Source organism: Podarcis filfolensis (genome assembly GCF_964270895.1).
Source record: "Podarcis filfolensis genome assembly, chromosome: 13".
Lineage (NCBI taxonomy): Eukaryota > Metazoa > Chordata > Lepidosauria > Squamata > Lacertidae > Podarcis > Podarcis filfolensis.
In genome coordinates this window covers 41136042-41149158 of record NC_139615.1, presented here as the reverse complement: position 1 = coordinate 41149158, position 13117 = coordinate 41136042, and the positions used below count along the sequence as shown (strand labels likewise).

Here is a 13117-nt window from a genome sequence, read left to right as displayed (position 1 = left end):
TGAGAAATGGAGAGAAACCGGAATCGACAGGTTCATCCGTCTCTGGCTCCCGGCTAAGCCCAATGGAGAGGGCCTCACCTCTCTCTCCACCACAGTCAAATGGAATTGGCCAACAATGGAGGTAGTTCTAGGAGGCGAGGCGACAAATGGCAGCTGGTCCCAGCTGAGCCAGTGGAGGAGGCCTGGCTCTCTCACCTCACTGTCTGAGGCAACCGGTTGGAATGGATAATCTTTACCTCCCCCTTCCCCTGCCCCACAGGATTGGTGTTCCTTCCTGCCCACAGAAACCACTCCATGAAAATTCATCAGCATTTTGCTGCGAATTTCTCATAAGTTACACCTTTTTAGATGCTAATAGGATATTCCCCCCAATACCTCCCTTTTTGCACAGCTATTCTCCCTAACTGGGACGTGGGTGGCGCTGTGGGTTAAACCACAGAGCCTAGGACTTGCTGATCAGAAGGTTGGCAGTTCAAATCCCCGCGATAGGGTGAGCTCCCGTCGCTCGGTCCCAGCTCCTGCCAGCCTAGCAGTTCAAAAGCGAGTCCAAGTGCAAGTAGATAAATAGGTACCACTCCGGCGGGAAGGTAAACGGCGTTTCCGTGCGCTGCTCTGGTTCACCAGAAGCGGTTTAGTCATGCTGGCCACACGACCTGGAAGCTGTACGCCAGCTCCCTCTGCCAATAAAGCGAGATGAGCGCCGCAACCCCAGAGTCAGCCACGACTGGACCTCATGGTCAGGGGTCCCTTTACCCTTTACCTTTTTATTCTCCCTAATATAATGCAATTTGGTATATTATTTTCATTCACATATGCATCTGTACACACACTTTACTCTTACATTATTTTTGCCTGTGTTACTTGGCTGGAGAACAGTGTTGCAAAATTCAGAGAGTTTTTGTTTCCATTTCGATATGCATTTTGTTTTGAAAAATCACAATTTGGGTAAGTTTGCCTCTAAGTGCAAATTGAATCAAATGTCTCCCCAATCCCTAACTGGGGCAAGCTGCTATTGGGTATTCCTTTTCCAGCATTGTCTCCTCGGTAGAAAGCGATTGTTCCACCTAGTCCTTATGTAATGCCATTATGCAATAATATGAAAGGGTTGGCTTGTTCCTGAGTGTGCCTCGTCTCCTCTTCCTTCCCTGTAGTAGTAATAATAATTTTTTTATACCCCTCTGGCTGGGTTTCCCTAGCCACACTGGGCGGCTCCCAACAGAATAATAATAATAATAGCGATAAAACAGCAAACATTAAAAACTTCTCTAAACAGGGTTGCCTTCAAATGTCTTCAAAAAGTCAGGTAGATGTTTATTTCCTTGACATCTGATGGGAGGGCGTTTAGCAGGGCGGGTGCCACTACCAAGAAGGCCCTCTGCCTGGTTCCCTGCAACCTCACTTCTCGCAGCGAGGGAACCGCCAGAAGGCCCTCAGAGCTGGACCTCAGTGTCCGGGCTGAACAATGGAGGTGGAAACGCTCCTTCAGGTATACTGGGCCAAGGCCATTTAGGGCTTTAAAGCTCAGCACCAACACTTTGAATTGTGCTCGGAAACATAATGGGAGCCAATGTAGGTCTTTAAGGACCGGTGTTATATGGTCTTGGCGGCCACTCCCAGTCACCAGTCTAGCTGCCGCATTCTGGATTAGTTGTAGTTTCTGGGTCACCTTCAAAGGTAGCCCCGCATAGAGTGCTGTTCCTTATTGCTTATGCCTCTTTGGCTTGTGAGCCATTATTGGTCAACTGCGAACTGCCTTGAGTGCTTTGGCAGAAAGGCAGGATTTGAATGTAGTTCATAAGGGAAATGAGCGAAAGGTATATATTCCCAGAATGTATGTCACTTTCAGCCTCCAAGCTGGGTCCAACATGGATGTTGCTGACATGGCTTATAACCTCCCCATGTCAGCTGTGGGCTCAGGATGTCCCTTCCCCTTTGCAGGTTAGTAACAGACCACTTGTTTTGTTGCATTCGCCGGTGACGCTTCCCTTGTCCTCATTACAGAACGAATCTCTGGAGAGGCAGCTGAGGGAGATGGAAGACCGCTATGCTCTCGACACTGCCGCCTACCAGGACACAGTGATTCGGCTGGAGGAAGACACCCGCAGCCTCAAGGAGGAAATGGCTCGTCACCTCCAGGAATATCAGGACCTCCTCAATGTCAAACTGGCTTTAGATATCGAGATTGCCACCTACCGCAAACTCTTGGAGGGGGAGGAAAGCAGGTAGTGCCCAGAAACACCCATAGCCATAGTGTTGTGACATATTTTACATGGAATTGCTGGGGAGCCTGTCAGAGCAATACAAAGCTCCTTAACAGCCCTGTGTGTTAGGCTTGTTCTACATATATGCAGCCAAATGAGGGGGCTGAGGCTTGGCGGTGAAATGGACCGTACCACTTCAGATTACAGGTAGGGGGTCCCATTTTAAAGGTTAAAGGTAAAGGGACCCCTGACCATTAGGTCCAGTTGTGGCCGACTCTGGGGTTGCAGCGCTCATCTCGCTTTATTGGCCGAGGGAGCCAGCGTACAGCTTCCGGGTCATGTGGCCAGCATGACTAAGCCGCTTCTGGCGAACCAGAGCAACACACGGAAACGCCTTTTACATTCCTGCCGGAGTGGTACCTATTTATCTACTTGCACTTTGACGTGCTTTCGAACTGCTAGGTTGGCAGGAGCAGGAACTAAGCAACGGGAGCTCACACCGTCACGGGGATTCAAACCACCGACCTTCTGATCAGCAAGTCCTAGGCTCTGTGGTTTAACCCACAGCGCCATCCGCATCCCATTTTAAAGGTTAGCAGTGTGTTAAATACACACAACTCCCCACAAGTAGGGAATCAGCACAATGGGAAGTGGGCTGGGCTGTGAACACTTACAAATTGCAAGTCCCACCCATAATCTAAAGTGGTATAGTCGACTCTTATTGTACTCGTACTCTTATGACTCGTACCAAATAGCATTTGAATATGACCAAGCGATTCCTGTCAAGCCTCTGTTTGGTGTTGTCAGAAAAAACTGTTGTTCTTTTCCACCTCAAGGCATTTTGGACTACTGCTCCCATCATCCATGACCATTGGCCAGGTTGGCTGTGGCTGATGGGAGTGGTAGTCCAAGACAAGATGGGGAAGGGTGTTGTTTGCCATGTTACTTCTGCCGGATCAGCCATTTTGTGAGATTTGTGCTTCTCACCTGAGCCCCTTCTGCTGCTTATCCAGTACAAAACCTGGAATTAATTAATTAAAGATGCAAGGTTGGGGAAGGATTGAGAGAATTAGGACGGATCAGGGGCAGCTCATCCTGATTCGCCACCGGGCGAAACGGGAAGGTGGTGTCCTGCACTCGTCACCAAAGCCACCCTCATCTGAGTTGTGTGGCAGCGCCCGCAGAGCAGCAGCAATGACGGTGGGTTCTGGTGAGATCTCTTGAAGGTTCAAATGGAGCACATGAGATCTCTTCAGATTTTGGCAAGGTCTTGCGAGATCTCAGCGGCTACTGCTGCCTCCTCTTGAGGTTCCACTGCCTGAGGCTGCGACCGTAGCCTGCCTTCTGCGTGGGCTGGCCCTGGGACTGTTTCGAAACCCCACTCTCTTTTCCTTTTCTTCCTTGTGTCTTTGCAGGATCACCATTCCAGTGCAGACCTTCTCCAACCTTCAGATCCGAGGTAAGGAACCCATTCTGTCATGAGGATGGCTGTTGCCATGTGACCACACACAAATGAGGCAGCAAGTATACGTGGGCTGTCCCGTGAATCCACTGGATGACATCGCGGAAGAACGTTGCCTCAGGAGAGTGAGGAAAATTCTCAGGGATGATTCACACTCTGGCCGGCACTTTCTTGATCTCCTGCCCTCAGGCAGAAGATATAGAAGCATGATTAGTCGCACCAACAGGGTAAAGAACAGCTTCTATCCATGGGCTGTTAGGCTGCTGAATGAAAAGATAACAGGGCAACTGACTTTTGGGTTTGGTGGGTGTGCGTTAGTAAACGAGGGGAATCAAGACTAAAAGAGCTGAGTGGGGGGGTGCTCGTGTAATCTCACTGTATACAAGTTTTACAAGTGACAATAAAGTATTTCAATTTCAATTATAGTGTGAACCACTAAGTGTGGCAGGCTGTGTGGCAGCAGAGCAGGTGGGGCAGGTGGTGGCAGTGGCAAGTATGATAGTGGCAGCAGGACAGAGGAGAGAGGTTGTATTCCAAACCTCTGGCTCCTATCTATTTTACTATTTATCTTTGAAAACCAGTGGTGCCATTGGAGGGATGACTTGGGGGGCAGAAGAGCTGGGATCCCACTCAATGGAATGAGCAGGAGGGACCCCAAACTCAGTAGGATTACCACATTTTGAGTATAGCAATACATATTGCCATCTAAAAGCTTCCCACCCCTATAAGAACATGCAAGTTCAGAGTCTAAAATTATCCAACTGCACTGCAGAGAGAAGGCTCTTTGCCTCTGGAGGAGCGTGGGTTTCTAATCCTAGTACCCAATGAAATGCAGATATCTGTAAGGTGGGGCATGTGCAATCTAGGAGAGGCTGCAAAGAGGAGCTGAGCAGGAAAAGCAAACAGTTTCCCTACGCACTGCAGTTTTTCGATGGGGTATTTACTGACGCCTCTTGTGTGTGCTGTAGGAGATACAGGCAAATGTAGCTGCTGCGTTGGGGACCCCTGGATTAAAACAGCTTCCTATATGCCAAAAAACCTTCCTAAAACTGAAGTCTTTGGAAATTAATTGGGATCCAATAAAGGCGTTTCCTACACTCCTGTCCTCCTGAAATCCATCTCCCATCAGCAAGGCTTGTTTCAAGGCCACGGCTAATACTAGCTTCGAACCAGGAACTTCCCAGCTCACTCTTTGACTGATGTTCTGTACATCTTTACTTGTCTTGGGGAGCATGTCTCATTGGGTACAATAGTAAAGGTAAAGGACCCCTGGATGGTTAAGTCCAGTCAAAGGCGATTATGGGGTTGCAATGCTCATCTCACTTTCAGGCTGAGGGAGCCAGCGGTTGTCCACAGACAGCTTCCTGGGTCATGTGGCCAGCATGGCTGAACCGCTTCTGGTGGAACGGGACACCATGACGGAAACCAGAGAGCATAGAAACACCTTTACTTTCCTGCCGCAGTGGTACCTATTTATCTGCTTGCACAGGCATGCTTTCGAACTGCTAGGGTGGCAGAAGCTGGGACTGAGCAACGGGAGCTCACTCCATAGCGGGGATTCGAACCGCCAACCCTCTGATTGGCAAGCCCAAGAGGCTCAGTGGTTTAGACCACAGTGCCACCCACGTCCCTGTTTATAATAGTACTTAACTCCAGTAAACATAACTAGGGGTGCATTGTTAGATGCCACACCAGTTCTCTTCTGTGCCAGCTACTGCTAGATTTCATTTCATTGCACATCTCTGTTCCACTTTGATTCTTCTTTGTGATCACTTTGGTTGTTCTTGTTGCCATATGGGAGGCTGCTTGAAAAACCTCTGAAAAGAAAACTCCTTGAAGAGGAATTTGTATGCGTGTTACTGAGATGTTTGTTGGTCAAGGTCAAGGTGCTACAATTTAGGATCACTTAGATCTAGCAATGGTTCCCTGCTACCTAGCAAGTTCTCTCTCCCCCCCCTCCTTGACTCTGGTTGCCCTTCACTGCAGCTGCATCAGAGTGCAGAAGGAGCTGAGTTTTAGCTCACCATTCGATACCGTTCTCTCACACACACATTCTCCCAGATCCTCAGCCTTTCCTTCTGTTTCTTTCCTTGTGGTCTCGCGGGCCAGCTCAAAGTCTATCACAGATGAACAGTGTGTGCCTTCTCCAGGTCACAATTCAGTAACTACCACACTATGACAATGACCAGGCTGTTCTTTCCCTCCTCACCAGAGACCAGCCTGGACACAAAGTCCGTTTCTGAGGCCCACCTGAAGAGGAGTATTGTGGTCAAAACAGTGGAGACAAGAGATGGAGAGGTAGGCAAAATCTACCCAGGCCTCTAGAACCTTGGTTTTCTGATCACATGGTTGAAAGATCTAGCAATCCAACCCTTTCTTTCCAAACACCTGTAGAATCTATGGACATGCCTGTCCCACTCTTTTTATTTTTAATCCTCCAGGAAATAGATTCCTCAGTCTCCTTCATCATCATGCTCTGTCGCTAAACTGCTCATAGTTAGGAAATTCTTCCTAATATTCAAATCTCCTTCCTCTATGTAGTTTTAATCTTGTCACTGGTGAGTGACTGTAGCCCTTTTAATCTTCCAATATCTCTTGGCTTCTTGGGACTATATATACCAGCCTCCTTCGGCCTTTCCTGGTAGGATTTGTCTTCTAGAACCTCTGCCTATCATCTTTCAATGATTCTCTCTGCATCCTATTTCAATTTATCAGCATTTTCTTTCTTTCACTGTGCTACTCAGGGCCCCAAATGAGTGCTCCCCGGCACTGAGAAAAGGAGTGTTATTATCTGTAACTTCTTATGTCTTGGGTCCGATGTTTCTGTTTGGAGACAACCAATCAGCAATGGTGTTGGGCATTTGAGCTGAAGCACCACATGACTGGCATCTTTTTGTTATCCATTGGAGACTACGCATTTCCCTCAGGCATGCTAACCAGTTGTCCTTGTGCACAAACTGGGGTTCCTTCTTCCTTTGTGTAACACTTGATATTTCTTGTTGGCATTCATCCCCTTGGGTTTCTCTGCCAATGCCTCTGGTTTACGATGATGGAAACATGAGGGAGATTTATAACTTACAATCAGGCTTGTGGGCAATAGAAAATAACTTTTCTTCCTTCCAGAATTGGTGTCGAGATGGATGGCTGGAACATGAGTCAAAATGGATGGGAGAATGAATTCTCTAACATGGTCACAGCAATCTTTTCCAAGTTTGGTGTTTGGGGAATGGTTTGCCCATCAGCATAGATCTATGCATCTTGATGGACTGTATTTCAGTTCCTGTTCTAGTGTCAGTAAAAACAATAGCAAATAAAGTATTTAAAAAGAAAAGAAAAGAGTGAGCAGGCACTTGGGAATAAGTAATTCAAGTTCTGATGCTATAGAGACAGTGTGTGCCAGATGGCAGAATACAAGCCTGCTTTTCTGCCTTGCCTGCTTGTGCCCACAAAAAAAATTAGGCAGTGTTGGTCAGCAGGCAAAAGTTATACTGCAAGGATGAAGCTGTGCTCATGACAAGACTTTATTCCCTCAGTGAGCACTCTGTTCAGCCTGAGATACTACATAGCTCAGACCAAAGGTCTTGCAAGCTGACTTGAGGAAATACTTAGTCTGGAGCATTGAACAGAGCAGAATAACAAACCTGGAAAGTATCGGGCCATAATTATAATTATTATTATTACTTATACCCCGCCCATCTGGCTGGGTTTCCCCAACCACTCTCAGTGGCTCCCAACAGAATATTAATAATAATAATAAAGCAATAAAACATCAAACATTAAAACTTCCCTAAAAAGGGCTGCCTTCAGATGTCTTCTAAAAGTCAGATAGTTGTTTATTTCCATGACATCTGATGGGAGGGCATTCCACAGGGCAGGCGCCACTACCGAGAAGGCCCTCTGCCTGGTTCCCTGTAACCTCACTTCTCGCAGGGAGGGAACCACCAGAAGGCCCTTGGAGCTGGACCTCAGTGTCTGGGCTGAACGATGGGGGTGGAGACACTCCTTTAGGTATACTGGGCTAAGGCCGTTTAGGGCTTTACAGGTCAGCACCAACACTTTGAATTGTGCTCGGAAACGTACTGTGAGCCAATGTAGGTCTTTCAGGACCGGTGTTATAATGTTTTGGCGGCCACTCCCAGTCACCAGTCTAGCTGCCGCATTCTGGATTAGTTGTAGTTTCTGGGTCACCTTTGAAGGTAGCCCCACGTACAGCGCATTGCAGTAGTCCATATCTTCCCACTGTGCACAGAAGACATGTGTGTGATAGGGTGTAAATAGTTATTTGGGATAATCCTGAATATTTACCTAGTTCTAAAGCGCTTCACGTATTGTTGCGTTGTGAACTGCCCTGAGATCTATGGATATGGGGTAGTGTACAAATTTAATAAATAAAATATAGCATCTTGTTATAATTCTCACAGTGGCCTTATAATGGTAAACCAGTACAGTGGTACCTTGGATTACAAACTTAACCCGTTCCGGAAGTCCGTTCTGAAACCAAAGCGTTCTTAAACCAAGGCGTGCTTTCCCGTAGCAGCGGGGGACTCAATTTACAAATGGAACGCACTCAACATGTTCTGCTTCCAAGGCACAGTTCACAAACCAAAACACCTACTTCTGGGTTTGCAGCGTTCTTAATCCAAGTTGTTCATAAACTAAGCTGTTCTTAAACCAAGGTACCACTGTACTATTATCCCCATAATGTGGATGAGAGGCTTGGCTAACACTGCTTAGTGAACAGGTTCGTGGCAGATTCAAATTGGAGACTTCCTGTTTCGTTGCTTTGTCTCTTGTGGCTGATAGCTACACCAGCCCTTTTGCTCCTTACTATGCAGTTAAATATACATATAGCTGAACTGCTGCAAAGGCATGTACGTGCCTGAAATTTGAGCTAGGCCCTCATTGTTTCCTTCTTTCTTCTCCCGCCAGGATGGGGGCTTAAATCTCTCCTTCGCTGGTACATTTTCCAGATCTGCCCTGCTGGTTTACTTCCATCCAAGAAAACAAACTATGACCTTTTAGGGTTAAATAGATATAGCTAAAACATAAAAAAGAAAGCTTGCTTTAAATACCCTCCAGCATTTATCCAATGAAAATAGGGATGTCCTATTTAATATTATTAGGTAAAAGTAAAGGGACCCCTGACCATTAGGTCCAGTCATGACCAACTCTGGGGTTGCGGTGCTCATCTTGCTTTATTGGCTGAGGGAGCCGGCGTACAGCTTCCGAGTCATGTGGCCAGCATGACTAAGCCGCTTCTGGCGCATGGAAACGCTGTTTACCTTCCCACCAGAGCGGTACCTATTTATTTACTTGCACTTTCGAACTGCTAGGTTGGCAGGAGCAGGGACCGAGCGATGGGAGCTCACCCTGTCGCGGGGATTCGAACCGCTGACCTTCTGATCAGCAAGTCCTAGGCTCTGTGGTTTAACCCAGAGCACCACCCGCGTCCCTATTTAATATTATTATTATTACTACTATTATTAATAATAATAATACCCCGCCCATCTGACTGGGTTGCCTCAGCCACTCTGGGCAGCTTCCAACATATATTAAAACATAACAAAATATTAAACATTTTTTAAAAAACACTTCCCTATACAATCATACCTCGGGATGAATACGCTTCATGTTAAGCATTTTCGGGTTGCACTCCGTGGCGACCTGGAAGTAACAGAACACGTTACTTCTGGGTTTCGCCGCTCGCGCATGCGCAGACGCTCAAAATGCCATCACACACATGCGCGGAAGCGGCAAAACGCGACCCACGCATGAGCAGTCGCGTGTTACATTTGCTTCAGGATGTGAACGGGGCTCCGGAATGGATCCCATTCGCATCCAGAGGTACCACTGTACAGGGTTGCCTTCAGATGTTTTCTAAACGTTGTAGAGTTACTTAGCTCCTTGGCTCAGTGGGTCGCATAACTCCATAACTTCCAACATTTCACCAATGCAAATGGGGTGTCCTAAGGAAAAGTGGGACATTCCAGGATCAAATCAGAAACCGAGACAGCTATCAACCCAGGGCTGTCCCTGGAAAATAGGGACGCTTGGAGGGGCTGTGCTTAAATTTTCAATTAAGTGTCACCAGTATTGGCAATAATCTTGTGCATCAACCATCAAGTTACTAGTTCTGTGCTGCCATAGACCCTGCTTTGATTTTGATTTTTAAGGGACAGGTGGGAGTAAGCAATGGGAACCTGAAGCATTTAGAAGGGAGCACACAAAGTCTCAAAATGAATAGGAGCTGTTTTGTGGTCACTGAAAAGCTAGATTAAGACCCAAGCAGGGCGAATAACTTCCCTCCCATTCTTCTCCCCACTCTGCCTGCAGGTGATCAAGGAGTCAACCCAGGAGCACAAGGAAGTGGTGTGATGCCAGCGGCCGCGAAGTAAAAGCCACTCTAGCGAAGGGAGGGAGGAGACGCCTGTAGCTGTAGGACGCTAGGAGAAGCTTGTCTCCCTTTCTGACGCTTCAGGGCTATGGCCCCAAAACAGCTCCGCACGCCGAATATGCCGCTGCTCCGAGGGGTGGGAAACATTTGCAAATTTAACTATTACTGGGAAAGTATAACCGGCTGCTGCCTCTTGGGCCTCAGTTACCTGGTGCTTCAGGTGGGGTTTGGGGCCCACCCGCTTTCTCGCATCTTGTATGCTTGCCTCACTGTGTCCAAATGAGGCACCGTGTTTAGACTGGGCTGTAGCTCTCCTAGATGTTATCCGCCTTGGGCTTAACACCCAAACATGCTGCTTCTCAATAAACCTACTAATGAATAGGATCCGTGTTTACTGTTGCTGCTGTGAGAGGTGTGTGTGTGAGAGAGAGGCCTAGAAGGGAGGTATTTCAAGGGGAACAATGGTAGGACGTTAGCTTGTCTCCCCAGAAGTATAACACGTGTCCTTAAGAAACTGAAATATACTCGGAGTCGAGAGTGGATTTCATGCTCATAATGGTGAGGAGGAATGGAAGTCCCCCCAGAATGTCTGCTTTATATACATTATTTACACAATGGGCTCCATGTGATTGGCTAATTCCGGGATTCTCCTGTAGGCCAATCAGGTCGCAGATTCACTTCCACCTGGAGCTGGATTGGGTGGCTCCTGTGGACCAATTAGACTGCTGTATTCTGGAGCCTATTGTTCTGGGACCAATCAGGCTGCTGCATCTTACTGACAGTAAGAGCTGTTCGACAGTGGAATTTGCTGCCAAGGAGTGTGGTGGAGTCTCCTTCTTTGGAGGTCTTTAAGCAGAGGCTTGACAACCATATGTCAGGAGTGCTCTGATGGTGTTTCCTGCTTGGCAGGGGGTTGGACTCGATGGCCCTTGTGGTCTCTTCCAACTCTATGATTCTATGATTCTAAAGGGGAACTTGCCAAAACCACACTTTTCAGAACACTTTGCAAACGGAAACATAGCCATCCTTTTCCATTCCCCAGCCGAATAATGTTTACAGATATGCACATACTGGGGTAAAAAGTGTGTAAAAGGGCATGGGTAAATGAAAAGATCATGCACAAATGCATATTAGGGGAAAATTATTTGCAAAAATGTGTACATTAGAAAGACTATGCACTAAAACACTGATGATGATGATAATCACATTATTATTATTATTATTATTATTATTATTATTATTATTATTATTATCATCACAAACAGATGTGGAACTGTGGGGAACTGGAAAAATGAGAAATGAAGAGACACAAAATATGTCAGGTTCACTCACCCCTGCTAGTTGAGCTCCTTGTGAGCAAGCAGCTGGTCTCTACACCCCCACACCCCTTGACCCAAGTAAATGGGTGAGGCCGGTGTATTATTGTGAGGGCTGCCATTTAAGCAATCTGCAGAAAATAGTGTCTCAATAACATACAAAGGGATGCCGTGCCATGAAGGCTGATGTGAATGATACTGAAGGATGGAGGTGTGGCAGAAGAGAGAGAAAGAGAGAAAGAGAGAGAGAGAGAGAGAGAGAGAGAGAGAGAGAAAGAAAGAAAGAAAGAAAGAAAGAAAGAAAGAAAGAAAGAAAGAAAGAAATTAGGGCATCCGGGAAAGATAGTGACATATTACAAATGATCAGGTGAGCAAGTCGCCTCTATAATTACTGATCTAGGAGACCAAGTGTAAAGATCAAAGCTTGATAGAACTTGCTACAGGTTTAGCCTAGTAAAAAGAATATAAAATGTGGTTGTAATCATCTTCAAGCATTTTAAAAGCTGCCCTGAATGCTGGCGCACTCCATTCTGAGTAAGTCATATTGAACTCAGTGGGACTTGCTTGGAAGTTGACAGGCATAGGCTTGTGCTGGCACTTGAACACAGAAGAGGACAGGGAAATTATGTGCTCAACAGTTTATCCAAAATACCTTTTTAATACAACCTGACCTTTACCTGTGTGCCCATAAAAGCAGATAACTAGCCCTACTAAAACCACTACTGCAGAGACTGTTATTGTTGGATACAAAAAATGTTAAACTCAGATGTTTGTAACCATTGCTGGTACCTAAACAATCTACAACTTTTCTGCTGTTCTTTGTGTACTGCCAACTATATGTATGTTAGCCTCTCAATATTACCTGCATATTTCCAAATGTCAGGTCAATTTCTAATGCTGTATTTAAACCCTTTGCAATCACTAAAAGTATTATGACGTGAAGCGGTGAGTTTTTTATTTTCTTTTATGAAAAATGCACTCCCACTTATTTTAATCTCCCTTTTGAAAGTGTTTCATAAAGTAGCTCCTTTCCCAATTTTTTTCATCATTTATAGGGGGTATTTATATCCTGCCCTTCAATGAATTTCCAGGATGCCTTACAGAAGCAAATACCTATGTGTGCATATATACAAAAACAGTTACATTACATAAAAACACATATAAATAACCACACACACGCACGTACGTGCAGCAGAAAATCATATGTGCTGAGTTAAAAACAATAATAATGGAAGTGAATGGAAAATAAAAGATCTGAAGAAATACAAATATATTTGCCTGGGACAGGAATTACTGGTACATTAATGTAGGTTTGGTGTGCCAGGGAAGCCTCCTTGCAGAGAATGTTCCAGGTTAGAACATCACAGCGGAAAAAGCCCTTTCTGTAGTACGTTCCCATGACTTTTGGAAAGAGCAGTGTGGAAACAATACTAAAAGTGCACATAAATAGGAAACGTTATATACAACTTCCAAAAGGCGGCTGACAAATTCAGGCTGACTCTGTTGTGTCCCAAAGTGTCTGCCGATAGCATTGATAAGGGCTCACCATTCTCCTCCACTACTTCTTCCCATTTCCTTTTCCTTTATCAGGGCCTTTGTAGCAACTCTGGCGCAATACACTGTTCCCTGCCCTCAAATCACCTACTGTATTTTTTGCTCTATAAGACTCACGTTTTCCCTCCTAAAAAGTAGGGGGGGATGTGTGTGCGTCTTATGGAGCCAATGCAGGCAGCGCAGCTATCCC

General features: G+C 46.1%; 1 protein-coding gene across 3 annotated transcripts in view; it reads left to right on the top strand.

Annotated features, from left to right (window-relative positions):
- GFAP (glial fibrillary acidic protein) overlaps positions 1-10441 on the top strand; it is a 48987-nt gene extending 38546 nt beyond the window's left edge. For 2 of the 3 annotated variants that reach the window (XM_083583266.1, XM_083583265.1), the window contains 4 exons: positions 2002-2222; positions 3617-3660; positions 5876-5961; positions 9997-10441. In XM_083583266.1, the coding sequence (XP_083439392.1) occupies positions 2002-2222; positions 3617-3660; positions 5876-5961; positions 9997-10038 (393 nt within the window). In that variant the 3' untranslated portion in view covers positions 10039-10441. The remainder of the gene's footprint in view (positions 1-2001; positions 2223-3616; positions 3661-5875; positions 5962-9996) is intronic. The other variant, XM_083583267.1, reaches the window with a different exon arrangement.
- The last annotated feature ends 2676 nt before the right edge of the window (positions 10442-13117 follow it).